We start from the raw sequence: 26468 nt of genomic DNA on the forward strand, positions 1-26468 counted from the left end.
AAGCGCCTCTGTGAGCGTCCTTCACTTTGCTCTACGCTACAAACACCCGAGCAGGTTACAAAAGTCTGTCTGTCGTTTGTGGAGTACAAGTAGCTCTGTGCGGGTGGTCGGGCTTTATGGAGTGAACGCGGGAGACTGAAGGGAGACGTGCTCTGAGAGGTTTCCGCGTTTTTATTCAGTGAGTGACGTTTAGCTAAGTTTATACAGGTGAAGTTGGTTTGGCAGCTACCGGTGTGGTGCCACAAAAGTCATTTCTAATATTTCTCTGCTTTTTTAGTGCCCAATATGTTTGCTTATATTGGTAAATAAACTGTATTCAAGAGGATTTATAAAGGTGTTATATATAAAAAATAATGATTATTTTGCAAGTATTTTTATGACTCTTTGTATTTGCACCCACATTATATCCAATCAGTTAGTCCAGTCATTTACAACAGATGAAATATAGTCATTTTTGGCAAATACCGGAAATTAATTGTTGTCTGACTTTTTGCCACAGCACCTGTTGTTGTGTAAGGTTGCAGTCTGGTATTAAAGCAGGCTTAGAAGATGTGCAAGTTCTTTTTGAGGCTGTTTTTTCAGTGTGAACACAGAAAGTTGTGAAAACCTGGACAATATGTGAAGGTAAAGTTTACCCAACTGTATATACAAAGCTTAGATTAACTGTTATATGGATGAGGGGACTTTCCTGACTAGAATAGATTTCTGTGGTAGAGAAACTGTTATATTTTAACAGTTTACCTGTGCTAAGTCATTAGCTATTAAAATTTCTGTTTTATTGATGATTAATTTTCTCTTTGTGTTTGGGGCAGTGATGACAGCTCCAAACTCAGCAGAAAGGAAGACCTGCTGGGATGCCAGGGATCATCTCTGGAAGTGTTTGGATGATAATGATGACAATGTTGCATCGTGCCAGAGGTTCCAGAGCGAATTTGAGGCCAAATGCCCGGCCCAGTGGGTAAAATATCCCATCTTTTTTATTAATGGTTGAAGTTAGGGTTGCAGATAGTGTCGATAGCAGTGTCACAGATGAGCAGCCGACAGTGTTTATTGGACAATTTTGGAAACTTTAAGTTAAATGTAGACATTTAGAGAACATTTTAAAGAACCTAAGCAGCAACAAGATTGTCAGCCTTCAGTAGCTTCTTGCTCCTTTTCATTCTCCCCTGCAGGTGAAGTATTTTACCAAAAGGAGAGACTTCCTGAAATACAAGGAGAAGATGCAGACAGAGGGATTCACACCTGCTGAAGGCCCCCAGGGGGCATCCTAATCACCTAGAAACCATCAAGAGCTGCAAGTTGGCCTGGGTTTGCTGAGGTGCAGGACTTGGACAGGAGCTTGTGGCTTTGTTGCGGACAGAGTGCGTGAAGATCAAACTAATAATGTTATTTATTTTTAAAAATAAAGGCTGCTTTAGGAAATACAAGTGGCAGCACAAGGGACCTGTTTGAAAATCCTCATATCTTCCATCCCCAGAAATGCTAAAGAGTCCAGAGTTATGGAGTCCAGTAGGATTTCACCTCAAAGTAACGTGTCATTTTGGACAGATTTTACTATCATTACCTCCTGCTGGAATTCTGAAGTCTCACATTCAACCTGTTGCCATTAGTTCTCACAACACTGTCCAATATTAATGTTTCTGTGGTTCTCTTCAAGCAAAACAATTTTTTTCCCTAACACGTATTTCTCTCAGCAGAACAGAGAATCTGTTCTGCTTTTGCGTCTGCCTGGTGTTTTTCTTAAAAATATGTGATTTGCAAATAAGAGCTGATCTGATAGTGGAGATTTAAACTCTTTACTCTCATTTTTTGAAAATCTTGAAAGCTTGAATGACTTGTGTCGTTCAAGAATAAATCAAAACAACAGAGTGGTTTTAGTGGTTTTATTGTTGCACATGAAGTAATATTGGATCATCTTGACTCCTAGGTTGTGTTGTGGCTGGATATGAATGCACTATCAGGGTCAAACAAAACTTAAGAATGTTACAGCTCATTTGAAACAGGCAAGGACATAGTATGCTTATATTACAAGTCTTTAAAGTATTTACAGAAGAGCGTGGCCCCTGGGTCAAAGGTCACTGCTGTAACACGACTGAGATGTACGAAACCTTCAGGAGAAGTCAATAAATTACACAAGAAAAAGACATGCTTCTGATTGAGGCTACGCTAAAGGCCCATACTGTACTTACAATGCTGTTATATTAAAAAAAAAAGTGACTAATGACACTTAAAATCTGTGTACAAATATATAAAGGCATATATTTTACATTTTTGCACAGTACAGTGAGTGTTCTGTGCAAACCTTTTTTGTGATTTGACAGTTGATTGAACAAACTACTACACCCTTCCACTCCTTGCTTGCACAGTCTTTTCCTTAAATGCTTTCTTTGCGTGCTGCATTAAAGAACCAGTAGCCAGAGGGAGTCTGCGGCCTCCCACAGTGGCATTTCATTTTTTTTCTTTACATGCCAGGAGAAATGTTGCTCCTCCCAGGAGACAATGAAAAAGTACAAAAAGCGGTCACGCTATGGTGCGACAAGTGAACGATTTCGTGAAACCAATTTTTCTGCAGTTACTAAAAAAGCTTTCTGTATTTCATAAAGATCCTTTGTTAATGTTTGACTAACATGAGCGCCACAGTTAAAGCTCATACTTCAATAAGTAGGTAAATTATCTTGTTCGACTTGATCTACCTTTAAAAATTTCCAGATCCTTTCAACATGTGACATGAATGCAAATCAGGAGCGCAGAGACAAAGACAAACACCCTGCTGGGTTCACTGGGTAATGACCAGAGTTGGTCTATAAGCTTCTGCAATTAGGAAAAGAAAGTTCTGGCATAGGTCGAGCAAAAAGTAACTGAAGGCAGCTCAAGTCTTTAGCGTAAATACATCTTTTCTAAACTTCGTTATGTTATGTGATTGAAGGAGAAAGGTAAAAAGGCTGGTTGCAGTCGAGTAGTCACAAAAACCCCAACTTTTATGCCTTTCTGATCATTTTTCCTTGGCCTTCATGGAAGTAAAAGAACCGTGGTCCTGTGCTTCCAGCTGGTCTTCTGAGGTAACATTAAAACTGACACACTTTTAAAGGGCACATTAACCTGATTTTTTGAAAATGGACTTTATTGAACCTTCTGACAATTATTGTTAATTAATAAAATAATCATTTGAATATCTGAGATTTAAATTGTGCCATATTTGCTACATCAGATTTTTCTTTTTTTGCTTAAAAATGTACTGTGCAATTTCTTTACAATTTGGGGGGGGAGGTCACACTGATGATGTAAGACATTTCAGAAACTCACGTATCATGTCTGTGATACACTAGGAGTCACACTTTTATTTGCCAGATGGCTGGTGGAGTCAGGGAATATTTTTCCTAGCGGTGGGTCCCAGGGGGTTGCCGACTGGTCACCACCAGGGCATCTCTAGATATGCTAAAGGAAGCCCCCTTATTTAGTATTTACCATTTAAGCTGCTCTTGTTATGGCTGCCAGGTGCACATCATTCATTTTATGAATCTTCCTAAGCAAAACTGACTAAAACTACCGCAACCAGGGTGAGGATGAGGGTGGAGTGTGCTTTGACATCACAGGAAGACATGAACACTGTTGGGATAAGAAGTTTGATAGTAGGTCATGTTAAAGTAGCGTGTAAATTCATTAACACAAGGCACTGTAAAAGGCACTGCAGTGTTCGAGTAACATGTAGCAACAAGAATTGTAACGTTCACAGCATTTTAGGACACAAAAGCAGCTTCAGAAACTTTGGTAAGAATGTGCATGAAATGTGTAAGGAAGGCCCACGGTGTTCAACGTAAAAAGTACAGTAGCTCTACATATACAGTACACTGGCAGCCACGGTAGATTTCTCTTTTCATGCTCTTTTCTCGCTTTAATCCAGCAACCACTTCTTCCCTCTTACACGAAAGACAAGACCGATTTTTTCCAGAAATGCTGAAATGTGTTCAATTTAGTTGTAAAAAGTATATTTCATTGGAAATGTTTAAGTTCAGCAAACATGCAATAAAAAGAGACTTGTCTACAGTGGCCTTATGTAGCTTATTTCTATCTAAAAACAGTGAAATGAAAGGATGTTGTAGATCTGAAAATGTATTTCAGGTTTACTGTAAAACTGTAACTTATCATTTTTCTTCTACTACAAATCAAAAAAACTAAATCAGTTCTTGATTTTTTTAAGGTTTCAGTTGGAGTTTAATGTCCTCCAGTGGCCAAAGGCGTTTAACATTCCTTGTAACACACCAGTATGGCCAGTATATAATAGTATATCTAAGCAGCTGGTGAGGGTTGTTTCTCCACTTCTTCTCCTTCTCACCACATCCATGTTCTTCTTTTAAGGTCTGTTTAATCAGTATAATTCTGAGCAATCGCAACACTTGCCCAGTCTCTTCCTCATCTGTTTTTGAGTTCATCCCCGCTTTGTACCACCAGCACCTGCCCACTGTTAGTTATAAGCTCCCAGTGACATTCCTGGCCAGTGCCCAGGCTGGGAACTCAGTCAGATTGAAGAGTGGAACCCCCCAGGTGGTGATGGCCAACATTACCACCGCCACGCCAATCAGATTCACCCCAAAACCTGCTTTGACCTGGAGATGAGGAGGAGAAAAATTACTTCAGTAAGCATCAAGAGTTTCTGTTTGCCACATAGTACGAAATAAAAAGAGCCTCGAATTGGATACGCTGTTCCCGGAAGTCTTTTGATTCCGCAGGTGCAAGAAGATTGTGGGACAGTGAGTGTGTGTTTGTGTGTCGTACCATGTCCCTGATCTGCACGTGGCCGTAACTGAAGACGATGGCGTTGGGGGGGTTCCCCACTGGAAGCATGACCCCAAATGACACGCACATGGTGGAAGGGATCAAAGTGTGGAGGGGGTTGATGTGCAGAGTCTCCGACTGGACAGAGAAGTACGCAATGAAGAAGAACAAAGGGGGTAAAGAGAGAGTAATGAAGAAAAAAGACAAGTGCGAAGAGGAGAGGTGAAATGGTTGGGAGTACAGAGGTTATAGATAACTCGGAAAAATGTAGAAGGAGGGAAGAGAAAAGAAAAAAGGATGATAAAGAAAAATTTAACAAATGGGAGAAAGAGAAGGTCAGAGTTACCAACTGCTACAAAAGTTGATATGACACTTAAAAACAACATTTTCACATAATATAATCATAAAAATGTTTGTCTAGAATTAACGTCACAACTGACCCATCCTGTCGCTATGATGTCATACTTTTGCAATGTGGGGAAAAATAAAAAAAAATTGCACATGTACAATTTTATCTGCTGTTACAATGGTAAGCATTTTAAGGTTGGTTTTTTTTTGTTTTTTTTTAAACTGAACTTTAAAACATGCAACAAGAGTGGTAATAAAAACCCACAGAAGCCGACAGACATCACTGACTATATTTTAAGGGCCGGTTGAGATTACATAGAACAAGACAAAAATCATTAAAACATGTTAAAAAAAAAGACTTTAGCCTTAATGAATGCAGTGTAGTTTGGAGCCGGAAGCAGGGTTCATACATCATCAGTTAACAACTGGACAGAGGTGAAGTATTATGGCACCTGCTGTGAAATAAAAAGAGCCTTGATGTGCACTTTATGAGTAAGTGCACGAGGAACAGGCGCCATTCTGCAATAAAATGGCTTGTGACGTACTGGTGAGAAAACGTCACCACTGACAGCTAAAATGGATTATTGCCAGTACAGCAGTTTTTGGGGGGGGTTCTGAGTAAAAGGGTCATAATGTGCAGATGCACAAATATTTTTCCCCTACTCTTACATGTGTTTGTGCTGCTATCCCAGTATAGTATAAGAGTATAAATAACAGGTTGTTTTTATGGAAGCCCGTTTCCGCCAATTAAAAAAAAAAAAAAAAAAAAAAAAAAGGATCCATAACTCAAAATTCCAAGTTATTTTCTCGAAATTTCGATTTATTAACTCAAAATTTCGAGAAAAGTAACTCGAAATTTCGAGTTAGCGCTGCCAATCAGTAATCTACGTGAATGACGTCATTTCCTTGTTACCCGGAAGCTGAAGCCCTCAGCTACAAATGCTACAGCTAAGCTACCAGTATTACATCCAGTCGTGAATGCACAGATTGCTGAGTGTTTTCAGCCTGGCTTCACAAATGATGAAATCCCTGTGTTATTGGCTGAATCACATGGTGTTACTATCAGCAAACATACTCGCGAAAGCGCCAATTTGTTGGGATCCGTTTTTGAGTGTGCGGTCCTCTGCGCCATATGCTTCCGGGTAACAAGAAAGTGACCTCATTCACGTATATTTTTGATTGGCAGAGCTAACTCGAAATTTTGAGAAAAGTAACTCGAAATTTCGAGTTATGGATACTAGCTTCTTTGTTTTTATTTAGTGGCAGAAACGGGCTTCCATATGTTTTAGATATCTATATGTATATAAAAAGAGAACTCGGCCTCACAATCAGTGCCACTTGCCTCAAGCTTTACATTGTTTGCACTGTTACACGCACGCACTTATGTAATGGTTATGTAACCAGTACTATTTAGACCACCTGGTAAAGATTATTCAAATTCGTGGCCCACATCAGAAGTAATTAGCACAGTTTAAAAATGAAAAAGTATTTTCAAGCAGCACATTAGTGCAGACCTGTTAGACTGAATATCCTCCAGGTCATTTATGTGAGTGTTTTTAATGATTTATGACATTTTTATGATCATTAATGAGGAACAGGTGTTGCGATATGAAAGAGAATATGTCGTACCAGCGCAGACAGGATGGGCAGGAAGACGGTGAGAGTTGCTGGGTTGGAGGCGAACTCGGTGACCGCAGAAACCAGCAGGCAGGCTAGCAGGGTGACCGCCCAGGGAGGAAGACCACTCATGGGCTCCAGCTGTCTGCCAATCCACACTGACAGGCCGGACACCTACACACACACGCAACATTAATCAGCTTTCTACATGCTGTTCATATCCCCACCATTACCTAATGTAATAATATGTGAAATGATTCTTCTCTTTTATAGCTACAGTCTCTTGTAGATACGTGTTGAAATCACATTAACTCCATCAAAGTAATCAAGAAATTTATAATGGTGAAAATGGATCGCAGATTCAGATTACCCAGATGCTATGATGCCAGAGCAGTAGAGTAATACAAGAACACACAGACATATATTCGTAGTACCTTGCAGCCCGCTGCCAGTGCATAGCCTCCACCAACCAGGATGACGATCTCCCACGGCATGAGTCTCTGGAAGTCCTTCCAGGTGATCATGGGAGCCAGTGGGTCAGACTCTGAATCATCATCTAATATTTTAAATTGACAGAAAAAAAATGTCAATAGAGCAGGATCTGGGGGAATAATATCATGTAATACTTGTGGTTGACAAACACTTGAAAAGTCATTTATTTTACCAAATCTCAAATGAATGGCTCACAACATCTGTAATGTGCTGTTAAAATAATCTGAGGTAGTATACGAATGTTAACGAAGCTAGCTGAACAACATCACTGAGCCCTTTTTTATTATTCAATATGTTTTAAAGCCACCAAATGGAGCCCTGATGAGACAACCCAAAGGTGCTCGAGTGCTGACCTGAGTTTTTACAGCAAGAGGAGGAAGAGAAGGGCCGCCTGGCTGGGATGAGGAAGAGGAGGAAGCCCAGAAGAACAGACACCGTTGCATCAGTCCTGTAGCCTTTCCTGAGAGAGAAATTAAGAATACACAGATATAAAACAGATAATGCAAAAGTACTCTAACAGAGGCCAAAAATCAAAAATATGGTGTATGAAAAGAGCATAAGCACTCCTTACTAAGTGTCTATTATACCTACTCTATGTGACAGGGTGTGTATTTGTTACGGAGAACCAGTGCTTCCCTAAAGTGTCTGACCACTAACACTTCTGAACGTTTGTGGTGATCCGGCGCGACATTATCATGGAACATGTTACAGAAAGACTGGAAACTAACTGAATTGTTGTCTTTAAATGTTTTTAAAACTAAACTCAAAGGCCTACAGGCTGCCTCAATAATGTGTAATTGTTTTGTGTAATTTTAACTTTGTTTGTTCGTATGTATTTGTCTTGAAATGTGCTGCCTCTTGGCCAGGACTCCCTTGAAAAAGAGGTCTTTGATCTCAACGGGACATTCCTGGTTAAATAAAGGTTAAATAAAAAAAATAAATAAATAAAAAAAAAAAAAAAAAAAACTTACTTTTCAAAGAGCGACGTCCAGCCGGGCACAAAGCCAGGCTCTCTGGTGAACCACAGCAGTGTCATCAGGATGAAGAAAACACCTGTCACCACCTCTGGGTAGCTGCACACACAATCCACAAAAGCGCGTCAGCAACAATTACATGAGTGACAACACGATGGGGACAAAATGTCACGTCTAGGCTCGTGAGTAAGATGCAAATGCATAGCTTATATTTACACACAGGTGAATTTAGTCCTTTAAATATACATAAAAAGTGGATGAGTTGACATCAGAGTTGGAATTTCGGGAAATTATTTTGCATCGTTTCAGCTCTGGCACACACCTGATGGGTCCCAGCTTTGCGTACTCCTCGTGGATCCTCCTCTCTGACAGCATCTCTCTCCTGGTTTTGCGTTTCTTACTGAGTGAGCAGGTTTCTCTGAAGCTGAACACACAGACAGCAACAACAAGATCAACCACACGGTGACCTGATACGGTCGCTTTGTGCTTTTCAAGCTGTAGCCTCAACAACATACAGGCAGCAGGATTACCATGAGTCCATAATGACAACATGGAGATGTGGGCAAGTAGGAGACCCACCTCTGTAATCACACCCCTGCCTGTGACCATTAGCACAGCAACTAGCAACACAGCACACACACAAAGATCCTCGAACGGGCACTCACTTGCAGCCGAGGAAAAGGAAGTGCAGCCACAGCCAGGTGAGAACCAGCATGATGATGGCGATGGGGAAGCTGAAGATGAACCATGTGCCAAAGTTGATCACCTTTGCGTCTGGATAACGGCTGGAAAGACAGTTGGAAACAGCAGCTTTAAACCACACTCATCGGTATTCATTTCACTTTAATGTGTAATATACGCATTGCTACACACTGGCTCTTTAGGGGCTGAGCCTCATGACTTGTGACGGCATGTGTCACGGCCGATAAAAATGGAACCTTATCACGTTTAAAAATAGCCGATTAACTCACATCAGCTACACACATTGACCCAGCCTCGGTCACGTGTGTTTGCTTTGACTGACAGATGTTGTCATTCTCATTTACTTATCTGTGCAGCATTACAGCTGACTGTCCACACTGATAAGACTGTGACTATCACAGCTCAGAGAGCTATACTACACTACTGGACAGAAGCCATAATGGGTCACCGAAATTCTCTTAAGAAACACTTAAGAAGCTTCTATAGAGCAGAACGCAGTTACAGAGTAAAGCAGCAGCATCTATCTATTTTAAAAGAAGAGAACCAACATGACATGCCAGAAAGGATGCCACTTTCTAATATTCAGCCTTATATATAAAGCTTTGTAATATCTTTACACATTCACCTAACAAGTGGAAGATATTAGTTCAATCCCGGGAAGAGACACAAATCCCTTTGGGGCTGCATCAGGAAGGTATCTGGCGTAACATTTGCTATAACAAAAAATGTGTGGAGGGACTTGTGTAGCGCCCCCTTGTGGATAAGAGAGCAGCCAAAAAGTATCCATTAATGCCCTACATCTAAGTTCACATTCACACTCATATGAGGAGTAACTCAGGGATACTTTAGCATGCAGCCTGGAGCATCCAGGGGGGAATCAAACTACCAACCTTCCCCTTACTGTAGTAGACGACCTGCTCTAACCACACGGTTGCTACACACTTCTGCAATATACTATTAATATTTACAACCCTTTATTGATAACCTATTGAAAGGTAAGTTTATCACCTAATTAAATGTATTCATGTTTAAAGAGTAGTGCTGTTCATACATCTAGAACAGTGGTTTCAAACATAAGGCCCGGGGGCCGGAATTAGCCCAGCAACTCCTCCAATCCTAGAAGGTTTTGGAAAATGTGTATAAATTAGGAACTTCTGACTGTATTTTGAGAAGTTTTCCAGGTTTCCCTACTGACAAAACCTTCTCCATTGCCATTCATACTGCAAGAAACTAACAGATACACAGGAAAATGACAAAAATGTTCCTGTTTTTCAAGATTTACTATATTTTCTGTGATTAACTAGAACGTCTATTTAATTTAACACATTTGTCATGTAGAAAAGTTGAAATGTACTGTTGAAACTGGACTTCTTTTTCTGATATTAAGAGTTATCAGGGATTAAATGTTGAGTGAAATGTCTTTATTCTGACAGAAAGGGTTGATTCGCTGATACGATTGATACGATCAAAGTGGCCCACCGTGTAGTTTGACGTCCCTGATGTGGAATGTTTAGGTGTTAGTTGCTCAGATTTGGAGATACTTTGAATCTAGAATCCACTGGAACTAAATGACATTCACTGTTGCTTTCTAAGCTCATAAATGGTTTCAGTTGTTTGTTTTTTCAAAGATTAAGTTTTTATTCTTATTTTAGCTAATTAAAATGTTGTTGTTTTTTCAGTTAACTATGTATCCTTGGTGATCTCTGTACCCTAATTCCACCCAGTGACAGCTGGGATAGGTGAGGATAACCTCCCCCTTTTTTCCACAGAGAAAAAGAAATCTGAGAAAACTGTGAGGAGACCATATCATCAACATTAATAGCCCTCTGTGTAGTGTATCAGTAGTTTATGATTAGTGCACTTTAAGCTATAAGACAAGTTGTTGGTCTCCACTGTTGTTTCATTTAAAGCTATATAGGTAATAAAGTGTGTTTGCTCTGATATGCTTCACTGCTCTGTAACGACGCTAAGCAGAGTAAAGGTGACATGCAAATACGGTGATCACGTATCTGCTGCACAAACAACTCTGCCATGCCTTCTCTGACCTCCGGGCATTCTCATCGTGGATGGAAAAGTGAAAGCGAGCCAATAAAAAGTATGGGAAAATGACTGGGCTGCTTGTCATCCTCTGAGGATCATAGATATCTGCATCAAATTTTACAGATCCCATCACCTAGATAATATGAGGGGAAAACCCCATCAACCTCATAGCTCGACAGAAAGAATCAGGGAAAACAGACCTCTGGGAACCATGAGTTTCTATATAAAATAACAGCAGAGAGAAAAAAAAGAGATATTTCAGGCAAATAGAAAGTTTCATTTATGAAAAACAAGAACACAATAAATTAAATAAAAGTATGAAACTATTCTAGAGCTTTTAAGATTTCATCTTAACACCAAATTGCATTTTAAAAAGAACTAAAGTAATAAAAATCATAATATGTTGACAACATCAGTGTCAGTGTCCATCAGGATTTCCTGTGCTGGGTTAAATTTTATGATCCGTACTAAAGAGACACATTTAAAAACGCTGACAGTCTGCTGGTGGGGCTCTGGAGCCATGAAACACTGGATTCGTTGCACAGTTTAAATAGTTGAAACCCAGTTTACACGAGTATCTTTAATAAGAGCAGAACTTTCACCACTGAAACACAAAATCCAGCTTCTATTACCGCAAAATTATGTACAAATGGAGACAGAGAACAATTAAGCGTACAGTGGAGGGGGTAATAATTCAAAGATGCAGTCCTGTCAGAAAAAAACAGAACTAAATTTTTAAAGTATCTCACTTAAAAAAAAACTAAAAAAAAAAAAAAAAAAAAACAGCCTTTCATCAGCAGACAAAAGTGGAAGAAAGTTATAAGATGTGAGGCTTCAGCACAGACGTACATAAAAGATGGATGTTGCTAGCAGGATTTTTTTAACCTAGATCTCGTATGGGTATTATTTGTCATTATGGTAACCAGCCTCTACTTGTCTTTATAGTCCTTTTTAACTCTAATGGGGACCATAATGCATCAAATGAGCATTACAGTGTATTCAATGAGAATTAAGATAGCGACTGGAGACCATAAACTCATCAGGAAAATGTTTACTGAGATTATAGATCAAGCCAACGTTGGCAATTAGTCAGAGACTTCAACATAAACTGACTTTAAAAATAAAACCAAATATCCTGATTTCAGTTTTAGGATACTACATTTCTGAATCATCAGTTAAAAATAAAAAGAGTTGATTCAGAAAGCTATGAGTAATGATATGTTTGCAGTTCCATTCAATCCTATTTTATTCATATAGCACCAAACCATAGTTGGCTCAAGGTGCTTTATATTGTAAGGTAAAGACCCTACAATAACAGAGAAAACCTAGCAGCCTAAGTCTACAGCAGGTTAACTAAGGAAGGATTCAGGGATACCTGATCTAGACCCAACTATAAGCTTTACTAAAAAGGAAAGTTTTAAGCGTTCTTTTAAAAGGAGACAGATTATCTCCTGAATCAGAACTTCCATAGAAGAGGGGCCTGAAAGCTGAAGATTCTCCCTCCCATTCCATTTTCAATATTATAGGAACCACAAGTAAGCCAGCAGTCTGAGAGCAAAGTGCTCTACTGAGGTGATACAGTACTATGAGTTTCACAGATAAGACAGAGCCTGATTGTATGTGAGGATAAAGATTTTAAACTCAATTCTGGATTTAACAGACAGAGCCAATGAAGAGAAGCCAGTGTGGAAGAAATCTGCTCTCTCTTTCTAGTCCTTCCCAGTACTCTTTCTGCAGCATTTAGGATCAACTGATCAATCCGTTGGGCATCTTTCCATCCGTTGGGCATCTTTCTTTGCCTTTAGACAACAATTCTGATGGCAAAAGAGCCAAACGGGACAGGCCAAAAAAAAAAAAAAAAAAAAAAAAAGGATCAACTGAAAGCTTTTCAGGAATATTTACAGTAGTCCACCCTAGAAGTAATAAATGCATGGAATAGTTTTCCAGCATCACTCTGAGACAGGATGTTTCTAATTTTAGAGATTTTATGCAAATGCAGGAAAGTAGTCATTACACTGGAGGCCAAGGTAATGCCAGCCAGAGTAAATATCTGGTTACATACAATGTTTCTAAGATATTTAAGGGCCAAGTACAATAATCTCACAATTGGAGGTCTTCTAGGTCATTATGTCTTTAAGAAATCCCTGCACTTTAATTAATTGGAGTGTGTTATCTGGCTTAATGGATATATAAAGCTGGGTATCATCTGCATAGCAATGAAAATGTACACAGAATACTGCCTAAGTGATGAATGAATAATTTGAATAGAACTGGTCCCAGGCAGAACCCTATGGAACTCCACAAGTAGCTAGCTAAGAGAAACCTGCAAACAAACAGCTCATTTTCAGCTTCTAAAAGTTAGCCGGGTACTAAAATAACCCTCCGATAAATCTAACATTGCTTTGTTAGCGTCTCTGCCCTCATTCACATATCATGGGACTGACAGTGACAAGTCCTCCACTTCGTGTAGACACATACTAATGTGTCAAAAGCACATAGCATAGATAAAAAGGCTTTTTTGTTTAATTTGTCTGTATGTTTGAATTTATTTTTATAAGTTTGGTTGTATTTGTGCAGCACTGACTAAAATCACATCCACAATCTGTACAAATATGCTTGTCAAAGCAACTGATGTCAAGTTTATCACTTGTTGTACGAGCATGGACTCCAGTTTTGGATCAACTAAACTGAATAAGTACACACAATCAACGAATTTCAAGCTTAAATCTCTAATCTATGAGATTTTACTTTACACTGCTTAGATTTGTTGCTGTCCCTGTTAGCATCACAACTACTAGCACACACGCAATCCCACACAGATCAAAACCTGACCTTTGTCCACAAGCTGTGACATGAAGGAGGCCATTCTGTCAGGCAGTGGCCAGATGAAATCATCTCTGTGAGCACTGTAGAGGCTGATTAGTTTGATCTCTTGTGGCCCCAGACACTCAGCTAACATAAACTTTTTCAAAATAGAGAACACAGCAGCCAAGAAATCAACCAAGCTGTAAACATGTCTGAGAACTGAGGAGATGTCTGCAGTCATCCAAAGCCATTACAGACCAGCATCTCTCTCTGGTTCTGAACGGTTTGTAAAGTAGATTTAATATTACTGTCAACAGATTTTGGAAGCTTATTTAAATCATTACATAAGCAAGCGTTTGTGTAGATACCACATACGTGAGCATACTTACGTGTTAAACTGTTCAGCAAAGATGAGGTTGGTTGACGTGCCGGTGATGGTGATGAGTCCTCCGATGGTCGCTGCATACGTGATGCTTAGTGACAGGCATTTACAGATCATGTGATCCCTTTTGGTGGGATACTGGGAGTCTCTTCTCATCTTCACCCTCTTTACATTTGGGATTTCAATCTCAACCTAGAGTGATGAAAATGTTGTAAACGAAGAGCAAACATGAGAAGCAATCAGGAAGATTGCTTCTAGCTCTTGTTTCCAGCAACATGGCTCTGGCCCACCCTCTTCACTGACACACTGCTCACCTGTGGCAGGTGGCCGTTGGTGTTTTTTATGAATTCCTGGTTTGAGATGGGCTTGAGACCCAAACCGTTGACCTCAGCGGTTTTTGTCTGAAAACAACAGAATACCAAATCAGTGAAAGCATATAGATTTTTCTGTGGCTAATTTCCACATTCTGTGTACTTCACGCACGCACACACACACACACACACACACACACACACACACACACACACACACACACACACACACACACACACACACACACACACACACACACACACACACACACACACGTCACTTACGTCACTTACGTCACTTAGTGTGGAGAGCTCCTGCTTATTGTTGTCATTGCTGAAATAAGAAGAGAAGAAAGAAAATCAGTATGGTTGTGTGAGAGAAAATTGACTTTACTTTGGTTAAAATGAGTGAGACTGAAGGAAAACAGTCATTTGATGTAACTTATTAGCACAGATAAAGAGGTAAAATCCTTGCAGAAATACCACAGAACCCTGTGTAGACAACTTAAACAGACATTCACATATCATCGAGTGTACACTGCATAAATAAAGACTCAAAATGTCCACAGACACATACCAGTTGTTGCGGTAGAGCAGCTCTAGCTGGTTCTTGTCCAGGTTCTCCTCTTTGTCTGGCACAGCTGCAGAGAAACACGGGCATCGTCAAGTCAATGACAGAAGTAGTTTGAAAAGTTTGACTGTTTGCCTGTTAACAGGAGACCCTCTCTGCTACAGCACCTTCTAGCTAATGTCCACACTGGTGCAAGCACTGTTGTTATATTTGCAGAAATGTAGTGACAGACCCAGACATACCACTGTCCTCTTCAGGCACCTCTGCTGTTTCAGAGTCGACATGACTGTCTGCCAGACCGGTGCAGATCAGCTGCTGCAGGACGGCCTCAGCTATGGGCATCACCATGGCTGTGGTGGATGTGTTGCTGAGCCACATGGAGAGAAATACGGTGCAGCACATGAAGCCCAGTACCAACCTGCACAAGAAGGAGGTCATTTTATACTTTTGTGTGTGTGTGTGTGTGGGGGGGGGGGGGCGCACATTATGACTACATTTACCATCATTATAGTGTTTAAATGTACAAAAGTGTGATGCTCACATGCCAGGCTTGGCCCCTGCAATCATCACCATCCTCAAAGCAATCCGTTTATGAAGGTTCCACTTCTCTATGGAGGCCGCCAGGCAAATGACTCCCATCAGCAGCAGAGTTGTGTCTTTGCAGTACTCTGCTGCTACCTGAACACGCACAGAGGTACAAAAATTATCACTTCAAATGATAAGTCTACATCATTTCAAACTAATTCAACAGATGCTGGGAAAATAAACAAAATGAGATGTTGTAGGCAGGAAGAAGTTCCGAGACCCTCCTTTCACCCGGTCCACCCTCCCTCGTACAGGATCAGCACTTACGGTTTGTTGTTCTTAATTTGCTCTACTTCCCATCAGCAGCGTTCACAGGTCTGCAAGTGCACTCACCTCTCACCTAAAATCTTTTAATTTTCCTTAATAATAATACATTTTATTTAAAAAATAGCGCCTTTCAAAGCACCCAAGGACACTGTACAACAGATAAAAACACAGAAACTGGAAATATACACAATAATAAGAATAACAGATAAAAGTTAGAGCATACAGAGGTTTAAACATAAGCAATTTTAAACAGATGAGTTTTGAGGGTGGACTTAAAAAGAGGGAATGAACTAATATTTCTGAGGTCAGGGGGTAAGGAATTCCAAAGTCGAGGGGCAGAGCAACTAAAAGTCCTGCCCCCCATTGTAATCAGACGAGCGGAAGGAACAGAGAGAGAAAGAGAAGATGAAGATCTGAGGCACCGGGATGGGAAGTTCATCTGTACTAAATCGGAGAGGTATGGTGGAGAGAGAGAATGAATAGCCTTAAATGTATAGAGGATTATTTTAAAATGGATGCGAAATTTAACCGGGAGCCAGTGAAGCTGCTTCAGGATTGGGGAGATGTGGTGGGTAGAGGAAGTCCTAGTAATAATACAGGCAGCTGAACGTTTACACTTTGGTCTTCTTGGGAACAAAAGTACACAGGGTAGGCCCTATAAAATGTCTCTCCACACTGTTTGTTGTCATATAAGATGTCAAAATCCCATAAATGAACTTTTAAAAACAAGAAACCAACTTTTAGCCTGAATGGGAATCAGACAGATGCTGGAATGCATCCAAGCCTATCAGCTGCTTCACAGTAACAATAACAGCTGTTATTAAGCTGTTTATTAAGTTAAAGGAATGACTAAAATAGCTAAAATCTCAGTGTTAGCTAATGCAAAGCTTAGTAGTGACAGCTCCAGGTTTAACAGACACATAATCATTGCTACAGTATTCACATACAGTGTACAGATTATCCTCCACAGCTGTTTAGCACTGAAACTCGGCTAATCGGTTTTCATTTCAATTTGCAGGTACAAATCCAAGTCATAGTCCTTTCCAATCACTTTAAATACTAGCTTTTTTATGGAACACTTATGACCGCAGAAAACTTTAACTGTTAACTGGATGAGATAAGATCCTGTGCATTGTTGATGCTCTTATATTCCACTCTTGAGTGGCAGCAGATGAAGATGGAATCTAATCTCTAAATTAGCAGCATTAAAGCAGCAGAAAATGAGGAGATTACAAAAAAATGAAAGTGCTATAATAGACTGGAAATGTTGCATAAAGCTCTCTGCTGGCATATTTATGGAACACCATCACAAGCGGCTTACAGCAGTGTTAACAGGCAGCTTTTGTCACTGTTTGTCAAGGCGCTTTGGTCACGACTCAGTTTTTATGTAATGCAGATAACAAAGGTAAAGATGATGAAGGTGAGTTTAATTGAGAGGAAACTGTTACTGGTATTATTATTTTTTTAAAGAAAAAAAAAGGGAACTGACGCCAATGGCCACCACTATCAGTAACGCCAATCGTACTGTATTAAGGATCGGCAGTGGTGTTAATGGTCGTAAAGAGGCTGGGTGTGGCCATGTGAAGAACATCAGTGGGTACTGATGATGAGTGCTGGGTTAACGGGTTCATCTGCACTCTCCACTCAGTCATGTCTAATGAAACCTTCACAGTTGACTGACCATGCCTCTGGTTTACACTGGAGTGTAATAGGATAAGCAACAGAGAACTGTAAATCAAAAAACTGATGTATGTCTGAGGAGCACACACGTGGACCAAATTTCTTTAAGCATACATAGCACAGTCCAGAACACAAAAACCATGCACCGTCTGATCTGCACGTATATTTTTACTACCACCTTTTTCTTTCTTTTCTTGCTTTAATGTTGCTTTAGAAAAAAAGTAGCAAACCCCCAATAAAGTAAGACAATGCAGTTTCTAAGGAGAATATTCTTAATTATTCAATAACCTCTTCCTATTAACATGGACATAACTCTACTTAAACAGATATATAGAGATCTGTACAGCAGATTTTTACTTTATAAAAACTGTAAACACTAAAAATTGATGAAGTTTGTAAAAAAAAAAAAAAAACCTACTGGGGACTCCTGTGCCTCATACTGTACAGTTACAAGAACACTTATAATAATGTATACTTTATTGATCCCCATAGGGGAATTACTCTCTCTGCATTGGACCCATTCAATCAGTGGGCAGCCACTAAGCAGGCGCAGCATGTAGGGACAGTACTTTGCTCAGGGGTATCTCAAGGTAGCCTTTCAGTGGATTCAAACCCCAGACCTTCCGACGATGGGGAACCCACTCTACCTACTGAGCTATCCCTGCCCCACTTGTTTAATTAGCAAAAAGCAAAAACCTTAACAAGAATCTGACCAAGACTTTTGTACTGCTACAGGAGTCTCAGTCCTGGTGCCTTTTCAAACTGAAAGAACGGAGGAGGATATTTGCATAATAAGGCAAAGTTTTAACAAAAGACATCCAGAATTAGGATGTAATAAATTAAAGAATAATTGTTATCGTTTAGATTTACTGCACTGTGTCAAAGCTGTAATTTGCCTTGAAAATAGTTAGCTACGCATGGTGCTGTAGCAGGATTTGCAGCACATGGCTGTGTGGGAATTATATCATTTTTATATTATGTTTATTCTTCTATATCCTTTTTATTAAGCTTTGAGTAGTGGCATTTGATGAGAACATTTATTCAATTTATTGAACATATAGTTTTAATCATGTTATTACACACATTGCATATGTGCTCATGAAAGAGTTAAGCACTCAGTCCTGTGAAGGTCAGAAGCTTCGTTCAGCGTGACTGTCTATCCTATTTTACAGTGCTTTTCAATGTTCAAACGGGCATTTTAATCACAAGACACATTGAAAACCCGAGAAACATGATGTGAAAATCTCCATACAAAGACAGAAAAGTGGAATCAGCACACACAGCATTCACTGGTGCACAGAATGACACTAAGATTAAGATATTGTCTTTTCAGAAATTGAGAGCAGGCGATGCTAAAACTTCCTCCAATTTTCAAACATGCAAGCAAAATTTTAGGTATTTTGTGGGACACTGAACTGTCTTTTAGCACCTTGTACCAATCAGTTTAAGATTTCACTTATAACGCATTAAAGCATGAGGTCATAGTCATAGTGTCTCTGCTCTGCATGTTCTAACCCGACTATGTGAAACTGCCACAATCGGTCGCGTTCATTCTGAAAAACGGGATCTTTGTTTTTCTTTGCTCTCCTTCTCTGCCAGGCTCTGCAGTTATGAAAAATCAAAACTTTTAGCTCACAATAGATGCTACAATTTTCAATATACAACTCACTCTTAATTTGGCATCTCAAATAGAGTTTATAAGACAGGTTTCAGAGAACTGAAGCTCAAACCAGACAATCAGCTGGAAAGAAGGACTCACCTCACTGGACTTGAGTACACCAAAGAGCGGGTAGAGGAAGGCTGGGACCAGAGCAGCAGCACCCAAGGGAACAGCTTCAGACACCCAGTAGACGGCCGTCACCATCAACACATAAGCACAACACGCCTCCTGCAACCCCCAAAAAAGTCTGTCTATATCATCCACACAATAAGCAATACAGAAAAAAAGACACAGGTCTCTATAGCAATTGCATTATTATTTTAGATTGGTAGCAACATTGTCCACACACACACATCCATGTGTGGATGTGCTCACATGGATGTGTGTGTGTGGATGTGCTCACATGGATGCGCACAGTCTTTTAGAATACATTACAAGTACAAGTACAAATATTGTGTGAGTTTATTGTTGTGGCAGCAGTGGGGAGTGTTGTTTGTACTTAATATCCAACTGGGACACACACTAACACTCTTTCTGACAAAACTCTAGCACACACACACACACTGATATTACATTAATCTTGTTATTGGTTATATAATGTCAGCATGCCAGCCTCTCATACCGCTCTGTCGCAACACCAATGGGCTTAGTGACACGCTCTCCAATCTTCAAAACTAAAGTTGAATCTCGTGACATTTGTTAAGACCTTTTATAGCTGACACTCGCTTCGCAGAAAAATACAGTTTGTTCACAAATGAATTATGCTTAATGCTTAATAAGCTTAATTTAGGTCAGAATGAATGTGTCATAGACAGGGTGCACATAGTGCTATTATATATGCAGGTTATCACTATGTTATAATATGAGACTTGGATAGTCTTTTGTTGAACACAGATTTCATATTAGCTTCTATCAAACGCTGCTGGAGTCTGTACTGAAGAATGCTTAGTATAGCATTTCGCTTGTAGCAGGTCACTTAATCTCAAGTTAATAAACCCACAGGGAGGAGAATTAGCCACAGGACTTCAGCGTGAACCATGTCCAGACCTGCTTGAACTCCCATTTAAAAAAAAAAAAAAAAAAAAACCTTTTCAGAAGTCAAGCTTATCCATGCCTGCTGTTTACATTATGTTGCAAGAAAACCCATGTACATTATTACAATTCAAAGACATTGTAGAAGAACCCTGAAACTTTGAAGTTTCAAAATATCCACAGGTAAGCACAGATGCCTCAGTGCATGTGACAACAACCACAAAGAGACTGTACAAATGTGGCCAGTGTGCAAAAGAAAAAAAATGGTGTTCAAAAGGAACACAATAGCCAAACTACAGTTTGACGATCAACATATCAATGAAGACAAGAAATATGAGAGAATGCTTGTTGGTAATCTGCTGCTCGCAGACCATTTTTAAGGCGGCTCAGTATGTTTGAATATGCATATTGATCTTCAGTGTGTTTATCATGTGTTTGTATTCAAACTGTGAACCACTTTGCAACTCTGTGTTTTGAAACGTGCTATGCAACTAATGTTATTATAAAGCTACAATAAGCCATTTTAATAGCTATATTAAAAGTTTTAATAGCTGTAGAAGTAGTATAGAAACAGTAACAAGCAAGTAAATATTTAAAAGCCTATTATTATTTTCAACTACCACATTTATTTATTTAAAAAACTACCTTACAGTACTATTGATGGGTCTGATTATTCAAGATATTTTATGTGACATGAAGGATTTTAAATTTATTTTGGATTTAACAGCGAGCCAATGAAGAGGCAGTATGGGAGAAATATGCTTTCTGTTTGTAGTCTATGTCAGCTTGTCTGTTGCTGTGTTTTGGATCAAATGAAAACTTCTCAGGCAGTTTTAGGACAGCCTGATAAAAATGAATTACAGTAGTTGAGTCTAGAAGTAATAAATGTTGCAGAGTGATGGTAAAATAGTTTTTCAGCATAACTCCGAGACAGGCTGTTTCTAATTTTAGACATATTGCACAGATGGAGTAAGGTCTTTATGTCTATAAGACGTTCCTGCAGTTAAATTTACTGGTCATCTAGCTTTGTGAGTAGATAAAACTGGGTATCATCTGCACAGCAATGGAAATGTATGCTATGCCTTCTAATAATACCGCCTAAAGGAAGTATCTATAATGTAAACGGAAGTGGTCCTAGCACGAAACCCTGTGGAACTCCACATCTTAACCTTAACCCCAGTGTGTGAAGACGACTCCCTATTTCTGCTCTAACTGATATCACAGACAGCCAAAAATGTTAAAATGTCTCAAAAGGGGCATTTAGAGCATTTTAAAGCCGGAGCTGTTGGCTCACAGGGATTACTTGCACATACAAAGCTCTCATTATATGAAGCACTGGCCATATTTAACAAGCATCTACCACTCTAACAGAAAATAAGCAGAAGCATAAAATGTGCTCTGACGTTGCTCTGTTTTTGATTTGCCGTTGACAACACAGGTTTTTACTCTAAAGACAGGTGCTTACTTTTTGGAAACGCTCCTAAAGATTTAAGAGGCATTTCCAGGCATTAGGTGCAGCTGCCTGATTAGACCAAATGAGATGTTTGGGGTTCATAATCAAAGAGAACTTCGCCACTGAAAAGATTACAACAATTTAAATCCACTAAGAAAACATTCCAGTATTATAAAGAGAGACATTGTGTCCAAATAATGAGTTTTTGCACTTTAACAGCTAGCTTTACAGCTCCTGCCTGTGTCGGACACAACACCACACCGAGGACGTGCTGGAAGTCTGCCAGATCAGAATCAGAATGCTTTATTAATCCTGGGGGGGATAGGATTAAAGCCATGCCAAAGGTCTGACTACTGGTTTGCGGGGGGGAAAGCACACTGATGAGAATGTAAAGAGAAAAAGAAATGTGACCTTCGGAAAGAACAAACAAATGGACAGATAAACAAAAAAGACAAATCAGCAGTAATCCATGATTGATTATTGGTCACTATTTATCAGAGCACAGTTGCCCCACAGAAACTGCAGCTTCAGTTAGATCCTCAAATCCTACTCTTTGGCTTCCTTGTTTGGCTTGTTTTTAAAGCCATTGTACTTCATCCTTTGTGCTGAAAAGACTTCACGCTAAGACGTGTCGAGGTTCCGAAGTCATCACATGAAAGATAACCTGTGCTTGTGCTGATTTAAGGCTGGCTTCTCTGAAGGTTATGTAACCAGTTATTAATCTTAAAAATCATTTCAACTACAAAATTAGCAACTCTCTGTGGTGACAAAATTAAAATCAGCCTACATATATTTTATGAAAGTGCCACCTGCAGGGCCATTTTTGAGGGAAAGTGGACAACTGACCGGCCACCCCGGCTGTGACAGGCATGAAAGTGTGAGATGCTGTTTTTTGTATTCCATCTAGGTGAGAGTTCACTTGATTTCTGCTTCTGTTGTAAAATGTGATATTGGAGAACCAGAGGGAAAATGTTAAACGGCTTAACAAACTGTAATGGACCCTTCAGGCACAATCGTATCTTTCCTCAAGCAAGATGCTGCAGAGAAGAAAAATATAAGTTTTTATATTCTGGGTATTTAGCTGCAGTTTGTCATAAGAAACATCCATAAGTGACAGTGCATCCTATTACTCTCTTTGTGCTAATGAAAACAGTGAAATAGATCATGCTTTAGACCATTTAAATGCATTTAACAATCAGGACACCAAAAGGACTCATAATTTGTTTGTAACAATGCCCTGGACTTGTTGTTTCCTACTTTCCTGTGAGATCTGTGAGGAAGAAAGAGGAATGCAAAAGTTTTCTCTTTACAGCTATTCACTAGACACTTCTTGAGTCTTTTGCATCGGAGCCCGGTGTGGTTTTAGAAGCTTTGAGCAAAGCGATTACTGTGAGCTTACTGGGATGAGAAAAGATGTTTTTCTTTGAAATCTCAGTGTTTTACAGCTGATAGATCAGCTTTTCTCTAAACAGAAGCCCACTGATTGCCTCGTCAACTAACTGTTATCCGTGATCAGCTTGGGAAATGAACAGGAATATTATTCAGTTTAGAAAAAGAAGAGACAGTTACCTAAGGATGTCTGATAGGCAGATTAGATCACAGCTCAAACGTTTTTCACTGAGTCAATCAGCAGAAGGCTAAACGGCTCAATAGATAACATGCACACGGTTCACTCCTGTGCCCATTTGTATGGAAAAATACTCACATGAAAACTGACTTGATACTGACAACACTGATGAAACTTCCTTTTCTAAGACTGTCCAAGGTGTACCTCGGCTATCTCATCAGTTATAGAGTGCACACCTACAGACCCCACTACCCTGAACTGGGTAACAAATGGATGACATATCAGTCAAACAAATTAATTATCCAAATTGCTCTGACAATAAAAGCATTTTTAAAAGAACATCAGTACACATCACAGCTAAAAAGACCATCTTAGGTGAGTCATACACATATTTGTCCTGATCACCACAGTTATCGTCCTACAGGGTACATTCATTGGCAATCCATCCACATGACAAGACAGCTAAAAACCACAAATGCCAGATTTCTGCTAAAGGAAAATTCAGAGGCTCACCAAATATAAATCGTAATTAACTGCCAGTTTTTTAACAGTAGCAGCAATTTTTCAGTGTGTGCATCACAGCAGCCAAGCCAAAGGCCAGGGAACATCTCTTTGCGTGTGTGTATACGTAGCTGTCTGGACTCAGCAAAAATTCTGGAAAGTTGTGAAACTGCACACGTGCGCCTCTGATAAGCACTGTGCTTATCTGCCACTGACTCTGCTTCTTTGTTCCTGTCCTCAGTCTCTCTGACCTGGCCTGACTGCATCCTACAGATGTCCTGTTCAGCTGCAGCTGGACACAGGACCTCTCCAAACACACACACAATGTTTCTCTGAACCCGTCACATTCCCGACACAGTCTGGGGTCCCTGGTGTCGTAAGGAAGCCACGTGGGGGCTCAAATCCAGCGTGGTTGTGGGTTGATTATATAACTTAATTGCTTGGGTTGTTTCTTTCTTTTTCTTTGCAGTCAAGTTTTTGTTCTTTTGTTCTTTCTTGGCCTCATCCCGCACCACTTACTCATGCCAAACATCCACCACCACTGACATAACAGCAGGGCTCCTTGGCGATCGCTCTTATTGGCTGACGGTCAACTTGTGGAGCATAACACTTTCTTTGAATATGAATGACATTAAAATAAACACAGAGAAACACCTGTAGTTACAATTGATATATGTGTAGAAAACACTATGGCCATGTCCCAGAATATGATCTAAAGTGCATCGCCTCTCTTACGACTGTTTTATCACAGAACACCTTGAGGATTTTGAAAATGCATTGTGCATGCCGTGAGTTTTGAAATGACGTGGGCCTTTCAAACCAACACATTCTCACTCCCTTTAAATTGATTGTTACCTCTGTGACTCAGATTGTAATACATTAAAGTCACAAACTGGAGCTAATGTGTACCATTTGCATCATAAATACAGTGACGTGCTCTGATAGGGTGTTTTAAAGCTTCAATTTTGGTTTGCTGATTGCTACTGTCTTTCACTGGTCACGGGAGAAAAAGAATCCTAATCCCAATTGAGGTGTTCTCAGTATGACCTACACTAGAGGGAAAAAAGTGCTTTCTACTGGATATCATGGAATCTGACAGGTGACCACGTTAACCAGAGAGGCTCTGCAAATCAGAGAAATGCACTGGTCTGAGCCTCGGTAAATATGAGACCACACCACAATCAGAAAGTCTGAAACAAACAAAACAAATATTCAAATAATTTTTAAAAAATACATGAAACTCACTCCCCAGCAGCAAAAGTTTAAGGTTTTAGTCTCAGAATGGCGAATGCTTGCACATGGCTCATGTAATTTTGTGCTTTTCATTACGATTTCACTAATCCGAGGACACTGAAAACAGAGCTATCCCAGATTCGGAGGGAAGACACGCAAAAGAGGAACGGACCTCTCTCCTTTTATTCCCATCTTTTCCCTCTTCACTTTTTTATTTTTCAGGAGCACGATGATGTTTAGCTCATTAACATGTCGCGACATCTCCTCTCCACACACGGCTCAGCTGATGATCGGGGGAGCTCGAGACAAGCGATTATCAAAACGGAGGACAGTGCGCCTTTCTCTCTCTCTCTCCCTCACACACACACACACACACACACACACACACACACACACACACACACACACACACACACACACACACACACACACACACACACACACACACACACACACACCAAGATCCCATCAGGACACTGAGGCCAAGAGCAGCAGCATCACCACCCACAGATCAACTGGATATCTTGTTTACTGCTGTGCCGGATGGTTGCTAGGTATTTATTAAGAGTAAATTATTGGCGCATGATGTTTGATTTAACCTAAGTTCGCATATACTGATTATTTTTAACATACATCTTTAATTTATTTCTTATAGGCACTGGTATATCCATCACATTTAATGCTTTGAAGAGATTTTCTGGTGCTTTAAAAGTAGTTTCTCGTCATTTCGTCTTTAAATGTTTCACATCTGTGCATTTAAAAAAAAGTGTATCTGTCGAACTACGAATTAACTTCAATAAATTTGACGCATTTATATGTCAATAATTTCCAATAGAATATTAATACCTTTATATTCTATCCATCAAATACATTGATAGTGAAAATTATACAGTTAAACTCTACCGTGCTCTTATTTTGAAACCCATTTGGTTATGGTAAGCGTTCTGTTGCGTGTATATGCTGCGTGTAATGATAAAAACTTCACATTTTTTCACACTCTCTCTCTCGTACTCACACTGGTAGGGTGGATGAGCGGTAAGGGAAGCAGGGACAGCGGAATGAACACCACAAGGATCAGCTTCCTCGCTCTCCACAGCTTCCTGAACAGATCCATCCTGGCTGCGGCCTCCAGCCTCATGGGTGACCCGGGGCTCTGGGTGGAACCGGCCACAACTCAGCAGAACCGGGCGTAAGAGTCAGAAGTGGCCTACGGAAAGCCTCAAGGCACAGTCAAGCAGGGAGAGCCGGAGGAAAGAGGAGGGGGTGGTACGATCCTCCAGGGAGAGCGTAAAGTTCTCAGTTTGGGCTGTGCGCCTTAACGCACAGACGGCGGAGCCTGATCGGGTTCTCGGTGAGGTGAGAGAGCTTGGCTGAGCTTTACTTCCACGGTGACTTTCACTCGCACCGTACACTACACACGAAGGTCCCCCTCTTCCTCTCTGTGTGTGACGCTCTCCGAAGCATCAGGTGAGCGT

The 26468-nt window shown here is 40.0% G+C and overlaps 2 protein-coding genes across 3 annotated transcripts; one reads left to right on the forward strand and one right to left on the reverse strand.

Moving 5' to 3' along the window:
* coa6 (cytochrome c oxidase assembly factor 6) lies at window positions 1-2335 on the forward strand. Its single transcript, XM_085386424.1, has 3 exons — window positions 1-178; window positions 813-958; window positions 1173-2335. Coding segments are annotated over exons 1-3 (246 nt in total). The 5' UTR covers window positions 1-177; the 3' UTR covers window positions 1272-2335.
* A 1298-nt stretch (window positions 2336-3633) lies between these two features.
* On the reverse strand, window positions 3634-26468 carry slc13a4 (solute carrier family 13 member 4). 2 transcript variants are annotated; one of them, XM_085386422.1, is made up of 16 exons: window positions 26009-26468; window positions 19307-19435; window positions 15557-15693; window positions 15258-15433; window positions 15022-15085; window positions 14730-14778; window positions 14448-14534; window positions 14141-14325; window positions 8870-8989; window positions 8527-8628; window positions 8202-8303; window positions 7584-7690; window positions 7173-7294; window positions 6751-6912; window positions 4774-4911; window positions 3634-4604 (listed from the first exon to the last, which is right to left on the reverse strand). In XM_085386422.1, exons 1-16 carry the CDS (start codon window positions 26129-26131, stop codon window positions 4467-4469), a joined length of 1941 nt encoding a protein of 646 aa, XP_085242548.1. In that variant the 5' UTR covers window positions 26132-26468; the 3' UTR covers window positions 3634-4466. The 2 variants fall into 2 exon arrangements, with proteins under 2 accessions (XP_085242548.1, XP_085242549.1); XM_085386423.1 differs by having other exon boundaries at window positions 14739-14778; window positions 26009-26467.

Source organism: Rhamphochromis longiceps, linkage group LG17 (assembly GCF_057381845.1).
Source record: "Rhamphochromis longiceps isolate RC_006_pf linkage group LG17, R_longiceps_female_GT1.1, whole genome shotgun sequence".
NCBI lineage: Eukaryota > Metazoa > Chordata > Actinopteri > Cichliformes > Cichlidae > Rhamphochromis > Rhamphochromis longiceps.